Genomic DNA, 16,033 nt, shown 5'->3' with positions numbered 1-16,033 from the left:
CACCAGCATCAAGGAAGCTCCAAGGGGCGGAAAGCAATATCCTGGCCACTGCTGGTTGGCTGACTGGGAGCAAGTTTGCTCCTGGTCGGCCATTTACATGGGCCATATGGCACAGTAAGTAATTATGAGTATTTACAGGTAGCAAATTTACTTGCAATTACTTCACAGTAACCATCTGCACGTGTAAATGGTGACTCCTACTGTGCAGTAATTTGCTCTAATCTTGAGTAAAACATCTGGTGTAGATGCACCCTCTGAATCCTAACTCTACCTTCCAGTGTGTCTGCTACTTCCCCCAGCTTAGTGTCATTTGCAACCTTGTGGAGGTGCACTCCATCCCATTGTTCACTCATTGATGAAGATATTGAACTAAACCAGCCCCCACTTCAGCAAAAGAACAAAAAGGCTACTTAAAAGTATGCTTATGTTGTGCTAAAATGTGCTGCAGTTTCAAAAGTAAAATGCATCAATTCTGGATGAACTAAGTCTGTGGGTACCCATAGTAATTTGCCTATACACCAATTACTACAGGCACATTGATTTTGAAGTCTTTTTTTTCAAATTTGTCTCTCATTCCCATGTTCTCAGGGAAAGCAGAGTCTGAAGCGGGAAGAAGCTGGTGGGGAGTGGGCAGAGGGCAAGGGGGCCACCTGGCCCTTCCAGGTGTATTTTCCCTGCTGTAGCAGTGGGAGGAGGACAAATTCAAGGCAAGCCTCCAATAATTAGATTCTGTACCTGAAAAATTATAACAAATTTATAAATTTTCCAAGTATACAATCTAATTACTGGGGGGTTGTCTTATAATCAGGGCTGTCTTATGGTCAAGTAAATACAGTAACAACAAGGAGTACAACATCCAAGTTTCATTCACCTGCAACTCTGCTAATGCTATATATGCCATCACCTGTTTACAGTACACCGTTCCTATCTACAGTGGACAGACAGGGCAATTTCTTTGTGTAAGAATGAATGAACACTGTTATAACATTGGCTGCAGAAAGACACTAAAGCCTGTGGCAGAACACTTCAATTTTCCTGGGTACTCGTGGTTGACCTCAGGAGTGCTGTTTTCAGGCAGAAAAATTAAAAAACAAACAACAACAGAAATGGTTTGAAGGGGAAATTATGGAAAAAGACATCATCCACAAACTGGACTGTGTCAAGTATAGTTTAAAGAAAGACTATGGATTTTTATTTCATTACCTGCATTAGCTTTTGTGACCCTCTTTGTTCCTATGAGTTTACTGCTTCCTTGCTTTTCTCTCCTTTTCTTCTTCTCTCTCTCTCCCCACCTCTCCTGCCCTCCCTTCTTTCTACCCCTCCCTGCTCCTTTGTCTTTTGTATTCTAATTTCTCTCTTCTTATATTCTGCTTCTGCACATCCTGGCTAGGGGCAGACATTCAAAAAGCCTGAGCCTGAATTGATTCACTCTTTCCAGGTTAGTCTGTGCCTCACAGCTTAAACTGATTAATAACTAAAGAGATATTCTCTGTTAAATCAAGAAATGCAGCCACATGCCTACAGTGGCTCAAGCCAGAAGCTGGGGGACACCAGAGCATGCCTGCTAGCTACTGCCAAAGGGTAGGGAAGAGAGACGCCCTCTAAAGTCCTCACCCCTTCCTGCTGGAGCAGAGAGGGCATGGCCAGGCATTAGCCAGGGCTAGCTCAACACATTTGATGCCAGCCACCAGCAGTGGGGAGAGGGGATGGGAGGCTGCCAGTCTAAGGAGTGGGGATGGGGAAAAAGTCCTTTCTCTAAAGCAAGCAAGTACTGAACACAGCAATTTGCAAAGCATACAACAGGGAACCATCAAAAATCTTTGCCTAAGTTAGGATACAGCCCAACATAACACAGCATACACAACTTAGTCTGATTTAAAATGTATACCTGGAAGACAAGAATTAGTTTTACTAATCCTGAGGGTGCAGTTCTTGGTGCAGCTGCCTAGAGCCTGCGCTGTGCCAGAGTGCCCTGTAGCTGGTCTGCACTGTCACCACTACCACTCTGGGCAGTCCAGAGGCAGCGGTGACAGACATGCAGGGCAGCCTGGTGTGGTGCGAGCTCCAGGGGGCTGCAGCAAGAACCGCCCAGCGGCGGTGAGGGATAGGGGCTGCTTTTTGCTGCACCAAGCAACAGTTTTTGCCTAGTGTCGCTGCTGCTCAGCCCAAACGGGTGAGCCCAAAGGAGGTGTGGGACTCATGGGGTCAGGGTTGTGTGGTGCAGGGTCCCCAGTGGTACTGCATAGCTGGGGGCAATGGTGGTGGTAGCCAGAAGGATCTGCCACTGTATGGGCTGCCTAGAAAGGCAGTCCTGTCATGGAACCACTGCAGCCCCACTGCATGCCCTGGAGGCTGCAAGATGTGCCAAGCAGGTGGTGTGGAGCAGGCACAGGGCAGGAATGGGGTTGTGCACTGCTTGTGGTGGAGCGTGGGCTCTGGGCTCCAGGCTGTTGCAGGGCAGGGGCAATGGCAGGTGCTGACCGGCTCAGGGAGTTGCACACGGGGAGCTCCCATGCATACCTCACATACTCTCAAAACCTCCCCCACAAACCCTGCAGCCACACACTCCCCTACACACAAGCAAGCACCCCACAAACACCTCACCCAGCCATACCTCCACATCTCTCACATACACCCACGTACCTCTGGGGGGAGCCACACTCCTACATGCACACACCCCACCACATTCACCCCACCACCCTCCCCTTTCACACACCCCACAGCCCCCCACAAACTCCAAAGTCACACACATATCCACACAGCCTCACAAACCCCCATCTTAACCCACCCACATCCACACATATCTCCACACCCTCTCCCACATACACACATCCATACACCCGCAGCCCCTACAAACCTCATACCCCCACAGCCACACCCACCCATACCCTCCCACACTTCCCCCAATATACAAGACTAAGACTTCATTTTGAGCTATTATGAAATCATCTCTATACACACAGCACAAATGCACACAACTGAGGAGAAAAATATATATTTAAAACAAATTTAAAATATGTTATTGTGGATGTTTGATTTTAATATTTTTGATATGTAATTTGTTGTTTTTTTCTGGTTCCAAGATGTCAAAGCCCCTTCCCAAAAGGAATATTTCTGGGGGCAGAGGGAGGGACTACCAGTGGCAAAGTTCAGGGGTTATGGGGTAGGACTTCCAGTCCCAAGATGTTGACCAGGGAGCAGGGCACTTGTCAAGTAGTAGGGCTGCCCTTACAGTTCTTGATAGCTCACCAAAACTCGTTAGATGCCCCTCCAGCTGAAATAATTGCCTGCCCCGATCTGTATTCTGCACAGAGGTCAGCATTAGCAGCCAATCCGATGCACCAGTGGAAATATTGATTTTAACCTGCTTGCCATGGCTGAACTATATCAGGTTTCTAGAATATGCTCCGTACAAGCTCCATCCTGACTACATGTCATAATACAAGAGAAATGTTCAACAGGCTGGAGATGAGCACTGGTACGAAAAATCTAGTGTCTGAGTCCAAGAAGGTGCTTTGAACAAGAAGTTAGAAATAGCTTACCAATCTGATACCGCACACTTTTTTTCTGTGATTAGGGGCTAACCAGGAAAAGACCTCATCTTTATATCGCTGCTATCTATGAAATCGTATCACAGGCCCTTTCAGAAAAAGGGATCTAGTGAATGACAGGCCTTTTTGTCGGTATTCTCAAAGTTTTTTCTTAGAATTGCCTTTCTAGCATCTGTAATTAGCACTGCATACACCTACATGCAATATAATGGTATTTTTTAGCCCAGAAGTTCAAAGTCAGTACCTACTCTTTGTCTAGCTCAGATTTATTTTGATCAGAGTAACAGCCTTATTCAAGCATGCAAGTCATTTTACAGATACAATACAAACTGCAGTGTACTGCACTGAGTAGAATTTATAAGGCCATTAAACATTTTTGCATGGACATTCAGTGGATTTTTTTATAAATGATCTACAACACGAACAAATCCTACTTAGAAAGCCTTTAAAGCGTAAAAAGGATTTCTCCAGTAATATAAGGATTGAAAACCAATGCAAATAATAGTTATGTAATTTTAGACATAATATTCTTTCTACTTCAACTTAAATATTGTGTTTAATTTATGAAGGACGTTTGAGGATCATCTGTTGCTTCTGAGAGAATATCTCATAGGCTCACAGATTTTTCTTTAACATCTATAATTTATGTTGCCAAGAGTTTATATCCAGGAGAAAGTTCTCTTGGTTCCTGTGCTTTCAAAACAGCCATTTAAAAAGCAAGTTTTTGTAACCTGCAAGTTCTGTATTATTTTGTGTCCTCATCTGATGACTGGGCCATGTTGGGGGTTGCAAAACTCTTAGTGCTGCTACTGATGGATGCTGTCATTTTAGAATAAGCAGTAAAATCCTTGATTTCTAGGCCTGATTTAAAGTTAAACATGAATATAAATGCTCTGCTGGATTGGGACCTTAGAGGTGAAGGCTCAAGGGTCACTCCCTATGGATGATAGTTTTGAGCCATCATATTAATACTCATCCTCACACAGCAAATGAGATCTTCTATTTCTATATGCAGAGAAGATAGGATTTTGAGGATAAAACATAAGCAGATCATATCAAGAGCACACCCTATCATTTTAACTGTTGGTTTATTCTGCATCATCCCAGCACATCAGCTATCTGCTCTACTATTTCTGGTACCATTTTTCATGTAGATGCTTTTATTCACAAAACCTTTTCTTTAAAAGAAAAATCACTTTTTAAAGTCAAACTGTACAGCAGAACCCTTTGCCTCTTGCTTCCTTCTGCGTAAGATATATATTATAATTTAAAACGCACATGGAATGAAAGCTCTTTTCTTAATAGCTTTAGTGTAGTAATGTCACATTCAATTTTAGAGAGCGCCAAATACAAATTAAGCCCTTGACACAAGAGCTTGCTCACAGGTGATTGATGATTATTTCCAGGCCCTGTCACCTATTGTAATGAACTTCTGCTAGTTAAATTCAGCCATACAGAAGCAGAAGTAATGCTTTCTGCTAAGATGACATCCATCTTGTGCCCTCCAGACCTTGTCTTTGTGCATATTTTGGTATTCTTGTTTTATTTATAAGTACTATACATTTATTCAGCATTCTTTTTCAACAGCCGTTTCTCACAGAAATGTTCAAATCTGAGGGATTAGAAATAAGCAAGAACTGATCCAAAGCTACTGATTTTAGTAGGCTCTGGGTCAAGTCTTTAATGAGTTGTCTAGATTTGGTAAATGTTCCTCTTTAATATGATTTCTCTGCACTTCAGTCCCTCCTAACAATTTTGCAGAGAAACCTCTGGCAGGAATTTACCTGAATCAGGAGTGATAAACCCTGTATCAAGCCTTAAGTAAATTGATAGCTTTTTAATCCTACCTCTCCTTGGTCATTTAGAAGTAAATCAGGTTTTTCACTGCATATTCTTTTGCAGGCTTCTGCCCACAATCTGTTTTCAGGGAAAAATGTTCCTCCCTTATTACCATGAAGCACTGCAATTTATACAGTGCCTTCAGCTGGCTTGCATGAAACTGGAGAAGTTTGTTAGCACAGACAGAATATAATTACCTGGAGTTTGCCTAAACACCTGTGCGGACATAAATGGCTGATCATTAACTTCTGACTTCTGAGCAACATTTGAGCTGTTTTATTTATTTATTTATTTATTTATTTCAGGACTGGTTTCTGAGCCAGGGAAAGGTAGAGGTAAAGATATTAGACTTAAAGTGATGCAAGTCCTAGTGTTCAGGGCAGAGGGGCAGAAGGAAATAAATTAAGGAGAAGCAGGAAATGCTAGTCAGCGTCCATCCAAAAATGAAAAGCTGAAACTCAAGATTCCCTATCATGTGCCTTGCCCATGCTACTGTTGCTTAGCTCTGTCTGCTGTTATTGCATCGTTTGATATTATCCTTGGCAAGAAACAGCATCTTATCTGAGAATGTAGATCTAAGGTCCAGAGTTGGTTCTGTTCTCCCACAAATCCCACACCAGCGTTGATTTGTCTAATTCTCAAGAACTAGACACATTTCCCACATAAATCCGCACCACTTCAGCAAAAGAACGAGATCTCAGAATGGTCTCCCTTCTGCAGCTGTCAAAGGCTGCAGAGCACCCCCTGTCAGCCACCTTAGCACACCTAATAGGGATGCTGGCATTGATGGAGGTAGAGGATGAACAGCTCAGGATAACACCAGGTGTCAATGTCACAGCCAACATTGATCAGGAAGTATGCTCTGCATTTGTACTTTTAAGGCCTGTCTGTGGGTTTCTTACCACGTTTATGGGGACATAATGCTATGTCCCTGTCATAAACTCAACTATAAAGGCAAGCAGAATAGGGAAAATACAGGCTACTAAGGAAAGAGACTTGGTGTAATAGGGCCATTAGTTTTAAGCAGTGCAGTCATTTAGCTTTATAATGTTAGCCAGAACCCAAGATAAATCTGGCTTGTAGATTCTGGAAAATCCAACAATTGCTCTTTGCTTGTTCCTTTACCCTGCATCTACTGCTGACCCAAAGTCATTGTAAATTATTTTCTATTGATTTTAACAGCAACTTATACAAATGGCTGTTTCACATTACTAGATGGAGGTGTTGGATCTACAGCAGTGTACTTTAGCTCTGTGCTTGTTAGGCAAGTAGTCTGCAGATTGATGCACTGTTCTATTAAATAATTTCAGGTGACTGGGACAGATCCACAAGCGTCCGAATCTAGCCTGGGGGAGAGAAACACGACAGCAGGCTTCAGCACACAAGGTGAGCTTACTGTTGTTGTTCTTTACTTTTGGAGGTGGGGTCATAGTTTTAAAAGATGCTTTTTCTTTTTTATTAGAAAGAGAAAGAGGAGGGACTTCATCTTGCTTTATCTTAGTCACTCCCCATCCTTCTTGTTCACAAAGTGGTGGAGCTAGAATGGCAGGTCAGGCATCAAAGGAGGGCAGTTTCTCTTAAGCTGACTCCAAACTTCTGTGGGACCATACTTCAATGGGAAGTGTTTTGAGTCAAGGACAGCGATATTTGTTTCTCTCAAAAACATTTTGCACACTTGCAGCCATCCAATAATGATAATGATCATAATAAACAACTGCAGATGTCCTAGAGGTGATACAGTTTTGAACATCCACATCTTTCCTACTGCTGGTTACAGATCCGTTTGCATGTATAAAGTCTCCAGAAGGTTGGCCAGAACCCAAGGGTACATCCCAATGAGCAGGAATGTGTGCTTCCCTAGGGACAAATAGCAGCAGCACAAATATGTGCTGCTGCTAGTTGTTCCCAGGAAAAGATCCTGCACATGTGCTCTGGTGCAAGGCAAGTTACTCCAGGTGGGGTAGGGGAGGCTGGGGCCAGCAGCCTTATCTGGAATTCCGGGGGCCTCCTTGGGCAGCTGGCCAGGGTCTGGTTTTGAGTGGCACAAGTGTTTTTTTACATGGTTGTTTTTTCTGGTGCGCTTTTTTTTACATCAGGATCTCCTGGTATCAAAAAAAACTGCCGCGTTGCAAATTAGCAGTGCTCTGAATGCATGCATGTGCAGCATGTGTGGTTTGCAGCACCACAAATCACACATGCACGGTCATCTGGACACACCCCGAGTGTTTTTTGTAAAGATGGGTCTCTTGAATGGGGATGCTGATGAGTAGCAGGAAAGAAGCAATTAATTTATTGAAACGGTTTACTAGAACAGATTTTCTATAATTAGCAGAATTGACAGTGAAAACTTTTTCAGTGGTCATGATCAGGAATTCTAGTTTTCTGTGGGGAAAAAAACAAAAAAATTCACCATTTAAACAGCAAAAATCTATGTTTTTCTGTGACCTACCAAAAGCCACAGTGGCATCCTGCAGAGAGTAGTGCAATTTCTGCTCTCTCTCATTTTTTTCTGTGGTTTTTGCTAGGGCTGTGCAAAATGGCACTGTTCCATTTTGACTTCAGTTTTGAGGTTTGGACAGAACAGTATTTTCTTTCGAATTTCATTTTGAGTCGAAACAGCTATTTTTTTGCTTCTTAGTTTTTTTCTTATAGTTTTGCTTCATCAAAATAGTGAGGCTGTTTCAACATTGTTTCAATGTTTTGCCTGACCATCAGGCTGGGGAAAGGAACTCAGCCCAGCTGGGCTGAGTTCCCAACCCCAGCCCCATGCTTGGGCTGGGGAAATGAACTCAGCCTAACCATCGCACTAGATTGGGCTGGGGATGGGCTGACTTCCCATCCCCAGCCTGATTGTAGGGCTGGGAAGGGGAACTGAGTGATTGGGCTCAGTTCCTTTCCCCAGCCCGATCACAGCGCTTGGGAGGGGAACTGAGTCCGGGCTCACTTCCCTTCCCCTGTGCTGTGATTGGCTTCCCACAGCCCGGCGGTGGGAGACAGGGAGAGCCAGGGCTGCGCTCCCGGCTGCTGCTGGAAGCACAGCCCTGGTTCTCCCCTGTCTCCCACCACCTCACTGCTGGCTGCTTCAAAAGTTGAAATGTTTGAAACTTTCAAAATGTTTTGACTAGCCTCGTTTTGTTTCAAGGCTGTTTCAAAGCCCTTTGATTTGATTTGATTTTGCTGTTTCGAGCTTGAAATGAGTCGAAACAGTTTCTAATCAAAACAGCCGACGAAATTTCACACAGCCCTAGTTTTTGCCTCTCAGTCAATCAGCAGTGCTCTTCCCTTAGCCCTGTTGCTTATTGGCTGAGAGGCAAAAATTGTAGCAAAAATAAGAGAGCAGAAATGGTGCCACTCACTGCAAGACACTGCCATGCTTTTGGTAGATCCATGTTTTTTCCACAGTTTTCCATGGCAAATGGAAATCTAGAATCCCTGGTTATGATCTGTGATTTATCTTAAGTGACCAAATTATTACTTGAGGCTTATGCAAAACTATGTAGGGGGTTGTTTTAATCTGTTTTTTGGGAGAAAGGTCTCCGTTTCATAGCCAGTACCATCAACCTGCGTCTAGGTAAAACTGAGCACCCTTTTTGAGTTTCAGTGTAAAGTCTGAATTTGTAGCATGCTTTCTATTCTATCCTCCTAAGCAGAACTGGAACACACCACAGATCAGTGTAATACTACCCATGATGTGCCTGTTCTGTGAATAACCATCAATCTTTTGAGCTGTCAGTCTAGAAATAGACATCACCAAAGGAATTAGATCAGCTCTGTTGGGATTTGCGCTGGTATAGCTGATCCACTTTGTTGGGTAAAATGCATCACCCATTGTCCCACCCATTGATCTTGTGGGACAATGGGTGGCATGTTCCCCACTTCCAAGCTATCTCTGGGGTTTCTGAAGATTTCTGGGGAACACATCTCTGCAAGCAGATAACTCCACTGCTTCCCAGGATCCTGGCGACATGTCTGTGGAAGCAGGAAGCCTCCAACCAGCCCTGGAACTGCACCAGAGGGTCCTGGCTTTCTCTACTTCCAGAGACATGTCTGCTCCAGGATCCCTGGGATATGCCTTTAGAAGTGGGCAAAGGTGGAGTTATCTATTTGCAGAGGCATGTTCCCAGAAATTTCCAGAGCAAGTATCTAGAATTGGAGAACCATAACGTTCCCGGTATCCAGACATGCACCACAGATTGCTGGGGCACATCTCTGGTAGCAAGGAATGCTAGGCAGGTGCTTTCCGAGCTTGAGGGGCCTGATTCTGTCAAGAATTCCCAGGGCATGCAAGACTGGGCCCCTCAAGCCCAACAAGTACCTGCCCACAGTGGCAGGAGAATGCTGCTGGGTCCTGGATACCCACACTCTCCCACCATGAAACAAGTAGATGTTTACTGCAATAAAGTGACATAATTGATTACTACCTTTTTTGCAGTCACACCGTGGTGGAACAAAAGGTTTAGACATCTATATGCTGTCACTTCGTGCTGTCCTGAAATTTTTTAGGCAGTACAAAGACAACAGCTGTTTCTACACCTAGTCCCTCACCTTTCTCTAGCACTAAGCATTCTTTAAACAGAACTGCTTGCTTTGACATTTTTGTGTGATGCTGACAATGGAAGGAGACCAGTTACTAAGTATGTTCTTCTTATAAAGAATTTTCAAATATTTTCATAGCCAATGCTTTATTTTTGTTGAAACTGAATAAATTGGGTCACTGTAATGACCAGATGTCTGTATTTTCTTACTGCTTTTTATTCAAATTGTATATGATGTTCCAGTTAAGGTGGCCTCAGTGATTCATTCATACACTTATTTCCAAGAGGGTAAGTTCTCTCAGTGGTATTCTGTTTCCCTTTCCATGCCTAAATGGCACATTCTAGCTGTGTACATAAGTGTTTTGAGCATTTATTCCTGCACTATCTATATTTTATGATTCCCACTTTTTTTTGTACCAAGCAAACAGTGAGAAAGTGTAAAGACAGTCTAAGGCCATTGAGTTATGCTGGCAAGTGGGTCCAAACAGCTGTATCCAGGATATACAGATTAGGGCTGTGAGAGGCTTCAGACCGTGCTTCAGATCTGGAGAAGCTTTGGATGCTTTGGTATCTGAAGCAGCATGTCCACATCGAAGCACTGGCTTCATTAGGCTTTCCAAAGCAATTTGGAAAAGCTTCAGTACCACCTTGGAAATCCGGCCATAGGGTGTAATGGGGAAAAAATGAAATATGTATAACTTTGTTGTTTTTTGTCTCATTTGGATGAAACATGCAGGGATTGTAGTCTCTGCTGACAGCACAAAGCCTGCCAAGTTTTGAGAAGATTGGTGCAGGGGTTTGGGGGAAATTGCATCCCAAATTCCTGAAAGCAAAAGTGATGTCGTGTATGTGTTATATCACAGGGGGGTGAAAACTGCAGAGGTGGTGGCCCTGGCTGAGGCCACAAGGCCTGCCAAGTTTCAAGAAGATTGGTGCAGGGGTTTGGGGGGGAACTGCACCTCAAGCTCCAGACAAGCAAAACTCATGACATGGGTGGCACTGTGTGTGTTAAGGTGCAGCAGGATGAAAGATGCAGGGATGGTAGCCCCTTCTGTGGCCACGAAGCCTGCCAGCTATCGAGGAGATAGGTGCAGGGCTTCTGGGCTCTGGGGCCTGCATCTCTGGCTGCTGACATGCAAAACTCATGACGTGTGCTTGTGCAACTGACTGTCTCTGTCTTAGGGCATGCGAGCAGGTCTGGCTGCTAAGCTACTGTATTAGCAGTTACCAATCAATCACCAGTTCAATGCACAGTACCTAGCTGATTAAGCCAGTTAATTACCATCAATAACACCTACAAAAGCAGAGACTAAGGAGAGGCAATAATCAATAATCAACTGCCCCAAGACAGAGACAGTCAGTTGCACAAGCACCCATGTCACAAGTTTTGTCTGTCAGCAGCTAGTGGGTACAGTTCCCCCCAAACCCCTGCACTGATCTTCTTGAAACTTGGCATACTTCATGGTCGCAGCAGGGGTACCATCCCTGCAGGTTTTCATCCAAATGAGACAAAAACCAACAAAGTTATAGATATTTCATTGATTCCCCATTATATCCTATGGCCAGATCTCCGAGGCGGCTCCAAAGCTTCAGAGCTGTTTCAGCCGAATTGAAACAGAAACCCGGTCCGGAGCTCTGGATCGGATCACTGGCATCCAAAGCGGCTGGATCCAAAGCCAGATTGGATTGCTGCCTACTCGCACAGGCCTAATACAGACTGTAGAAGAGCTTACTCATAAAATTTACATTATGTGATATTTCTTTTTGAGTTGTCAGTAAAACTAAATCTCAGAAAGGAAACTCCAGAGTCAATTTGGACACAAGTTTGTAAAGCCTGTGCTCTGTGGAAGGAGCAGAATGTGGCCTACGTGCAGATGTGTATTAATATCCTAAAGTATGTAAATAAAAAACTGATGTAAAATGTTGCAAAGACTCTTCTTGCATAGGCTGTAAAAAGCGTTTGGAGACACCATGATGTATTAACAAGCAAGATGTTTTTAAAAATCTTCTAAATAAGTACTTATTTATAGGACTTAAAAGTTTCAGAGGAGCCATTACAGTTCAAGCAGTAAATATTCTCCATTTTTAAAGTAGAAATAAGTATTTACATAATTGATTATAATGTCTCCTTTGGCAATCTTACATTTGCGTGGCAAAAATGTTAATTATCTCCCACAAGCCTAGAGGAAAATATTAAATTTCCTTCAGTAATTTTGGATAGGCTAAAAAGTCCTTGATAAAACTAGCCTGAGCAATATTTGTCTTCATATTTTGATATTTTAGCACTTTCCACTGTTTGCCAGATCCAGAAAACATAGAGATATTTTATTTAATATTTTTAAACTTGCTAAAAGATGCTGTATTTTTTCCCCTGGATTCAAATGTGAGTGAGCATATGTTTGTTGTATCAGTATAGCTAGCAACAATTATTTCACAATAAGGAACAGAAAATTCTACTGAAAAGACTAAGACAACTTAAGTAATGTATATTCTGTATATACTTTTAGATGACATAGTAACTCTTGAGTTATAGCTTACTATGGAAAAAATATTGGCTGCGTTCTGAAATCAAGAAAGAGAAAATATCAGGGCTGTGTGAAGCTTCGGTTGCTGATTCAATTCCTCGGAGATTCAGCTCGATTCAGCAGCCAAATCTCCAAATCCAAATTGAATTGGGAGACCCTTTAATCTCCCCAAATCAAATCTGAAGCCTCGGAATCGATTTGGAGAGATACGGAAAGATTTGATGATTTGGCCGTAGACACAGCTTTAAATGTTTTTTCTAAATACCTCAAGGTACCAGGCGGCTTGTGAATGCTGAGATGCTGGGGCGGATGGAGCATCCAACCCCCCGCACGTGCTCGGTAGCAGACCCGGAAGTGGAACCAGAAGCACTTCCGGTGTACTTCCAAGTCCGCCAGGGAGCATACGGAGGACCCTGCCCCCAGCTTGGTGACTGGTGCCTCTTGGGTCTGGGGAGGTACCCAGGGTCTCTCCGTGGCCAATTGCCGAGCCAAGTGGGGGTGGGCGGAGGGTGTCCATCTGCCCCACCATCTCAGCTTTCATGAATTCATGAGCCACACCTGGTACCTCGAGGTATGTAGAAAAAACATTTAAAGCTGTGTCTATGGCCAAATCGCTGATTCTCCAAATCAGCATCGAATCTTCAGATTCAGATTTGGCCAAATTGATTTGGGACAGTGATCCAAATCAATGAATCTAATCACTGTCTCTGATTTGGGCTGAATCTGAATCAAATATGGCCTGTTTCACACACCCTTGGAAAATATCTTGTCACAGGCATAGTTATGTTTTTCCCAGCAAAAGGGTTTCTTTTCCTTGCTATTTGAAATAAATTCTGGCAACAAAGCAGAGGAAAATATAGCTTTGTGCAGACACATTTTCATATAGTTCCAGGAAAAAGTGCATAACAGTCTGGATTAGGGGTTTTGATGGTGATTTGTTTCTGCACAGAATGCCAAGCTTCTGTCTGAAGCATCAAGACAAAAAAAATCTCTGATGCCTTCTGTATTTTATATGATAGAGCTGTGGCACAAGGGTGGATTCTCCTCTGGAAAGCTCTTTGATGTGTATTTCAGCTGTGTGATGCCTGTCTGCAAGGTGCTAGGTGCAAAGCTAGTACTGATAGGTATAAATCTTTGATCAGAGCCTTGGTTTCTGATTATCTGTGTAAAGTGTTGTTCATACCCCTTCACAATCTCTCATGTTAAATCTTTAAGAAACCAATAGAAAAAGGGCTGCTTTCCTGCTATGGTAGGAGAATATAGTATGGTACTGCCTTTTGAGGATGTTTATGAGCTGAAGACAATAGATAAGAACAGCCCAAAGCATTTTTTTTTGGCAGATACTAATGCCAGGAGGTTGACACCAGTTTTTCTTTCCCTGTCATTTGGCCATCTATAATATACTAAGCCTTCTTATTAGCATCTTTATTATTAAGATATTGATTTAGTTTAATGAGTTGAACAATGAGATCATTATCTCTTTGGGAGGAGAACTGCCTTCATTTTGTGTCTTGTATAGCGCTGGCATATTGCTGGCTTATAAAAAAATGAATGCTAATAACATGCAGCACTGCAATATGCTAATACTCCAAATTCCTTGTTTTGCAGTTTCTGTTGACAGTGCCTCTCTGATGGTCTCTGAGGTGGCTGATATCCCAGATCATAGCTACTCCTCAGAAGATCTGTGCTCTCTGGAAGTTCAGGGTTCTCTCCGCTCTGCAGACTTTTCACCCTACAGCACAAGGTGCAAAGGAGCTACAAACAGGAGCTGCACCAGTTTGGATCACAGTATTCACAGGACTAACTCACAATGTTCCCCTGATGAGGATGGCAGTTCCCATAGCAGAGGCTCTATGGACCGGCCTCAAGGCCAGGATTATGAGAACTGTGCTCGTGGCAAACCCTCAGACTGCTCCTCAGAGAACTACAGCCCTTCAGAAAGAGAATCCCAGAGCTCCATTAGAGAAAACAAAGCCACGCCACCCTTGAAACAAATGAAAATGTGTTGTGGGGTCTTTAGCCAGCCTGCTGCTGTACACTGTCAGTCCTCTCCCTGTTCTGTGCCTGCACATGCTTCATGGCAGTCTGGCTGCCCCGAGAGAACTGCCCAACAGCATCGCATTAGAAAATACAGAATTTCAAATATAGTCCGATCTACTAGTGATCCTGTTTCTTGTTCATCCAGCGCAGAAGGTGAGTGTGGTCCAGGAAAAAAAAAACCCAGTGTGGGACCAAACAGGTAGATGTCCTGCAGTTGCATGTTATAAGAAGCTTTCTGAGGCAGGGTGATTCACACACACAGGTTTTAATTGCTTATACATTTAGGAATTTTAGAAAGAACAAATGCAAGGTAAAAATTACTGGGTGCAATTAATAATAGTCTTCTAAATTTTACTGGCATATAATGGACAGTTGTCTTTACCTGTCTGATACTGTCACAGTAATCACCAAATCTAAGAGTTGAATGGATGCTTGGGTATAACTGGGTGGCTGTGAATAGTAAGTAGCATATGGCAGGCTATGCCCTAGTTCTCCTTCCCTGAGGCAACACTGTTTTTAATAGGAATAATGTGTCTCTCTAAAAGCAGCAAGTATTGTGCAACTGTGTAGTGGTAAAAGTTAGAGGAATGGGGAGCTCAAGTGCTGCGGAGAATGGCAAGGCAGTGAGTAAGGCAAACAGCCTTTCTCAGATTAACCTCTTCTGATATAAGCCCCCAAGGGATGGAGAGGTGTTTGTTAGCAAGATTCAGGGCCTTCATAAAAATCAGTTTATTACTTTGAAAGAGAATATTTGTTACAGCAGGGAATAAATTGGCTGAAGGATAACAGAGAAAGTATAAGTGTCTACGTCTGTTTGAAAGGCACAGGCATCATCGAAGGCGATAACCTGGATGTACACTATATTGTTAAATCCCTGTTGTTTTCCTGCCAAGTAGAGTTTGGCAGAGGACCTGATTTGATTAGTCTCTTCTGTGTGTTCCTACAGCTGCCCACTGGCAGATATGCCCACATATGCCATGACAGATGCTCCAGCTTCATTCTTAAAGCATCTCCCAAATATATGCATCATCTGCTCTAGAAATCAGGGGTTGCTGAACTCTCATTAGGCTAGAGAAATTCATCTTGTGTGATTTCCAAACCTCTTGAACCTCATGGGTCTGAAAATTGGACTCAGACATTATTGAGTTTGTATTCTGCTTAGCAGGGACTGTAAATTAAAATTTTGAAGACAGCAGGATAAATATGTGTGTGGAGGAATTTTACCATACAGGAAGCTCTCTTATGCTCATCTACCTCATAGGAGGTTCTGTAATTATCAACAGCTCATTTTTTAAAATTAAATCCCCCTTGAAGAAACACGGGAGTTGAAATGAAAAGAAAGGTGAGTAACTGCACAGTGATCAACAGGCTCGTATTCAAAAATCTCTCTTCTTCAGGTTTCCATTCCTAGTCATAACATTGACCCCATCCTGTCACTTCTTGATAAAGAGCTTGTTGAACATTAGTTGAAAATCACATTAAACAAATACATTTCTAATGACGTGTAGCAGCCCGAGCTTCATCTGGCCTGGTCTGGGTCTTT

The 16,033-nt window shown here is 43.1% G+C and overlaps 1 protein-coding gene across 3 annotated transcripts in view; it reads left to right on the top strand.

The window, feature by feature from the left end:
• The window catches only part of ENTREP2 (endosomal transmembrane epsin interactor 2), a 424,211-nt gene that overhangs the window by 399,135 nt on the left and 9,043 nt on the right, over positions 1-16,033 (top strand). For all 3 annotated transcript variants that reach the window (XM_090029879.1, XM_090029880.1, XM_090029878.1), the window contains 2 exons: positions 6,701-6,776; positions 14,059-14,643. In XM_090029879.1, the coding sequence (XP_089886005.1) occupies positions 6,701-6,776; positions 14,059-14,643 (661 nt within the window). The remainder of the gene's footprint in view (positions 1-6,700; positions 6,777-14,058; positions 14,644-16,033) is intronic.

This window comes from Crocodylus siamensis, chromosome 15, assembly GCF_052110815.1.
Source record: "Crocodylus siamensis isolate JL-2025a chromosome 15, ASM5211081v1, whole genome shotgun sequence".
Lineage (NCBI taxonomy): Eukaryota > Metazoa > Chordata > Crocodylia > Crocodylidae > Crocodylus > Crocodylus siamensis.
Note: the sequence above shows the minus strand (reverse complement) of the source record. Positions and strands in the feature narration are given on the sequence as shown.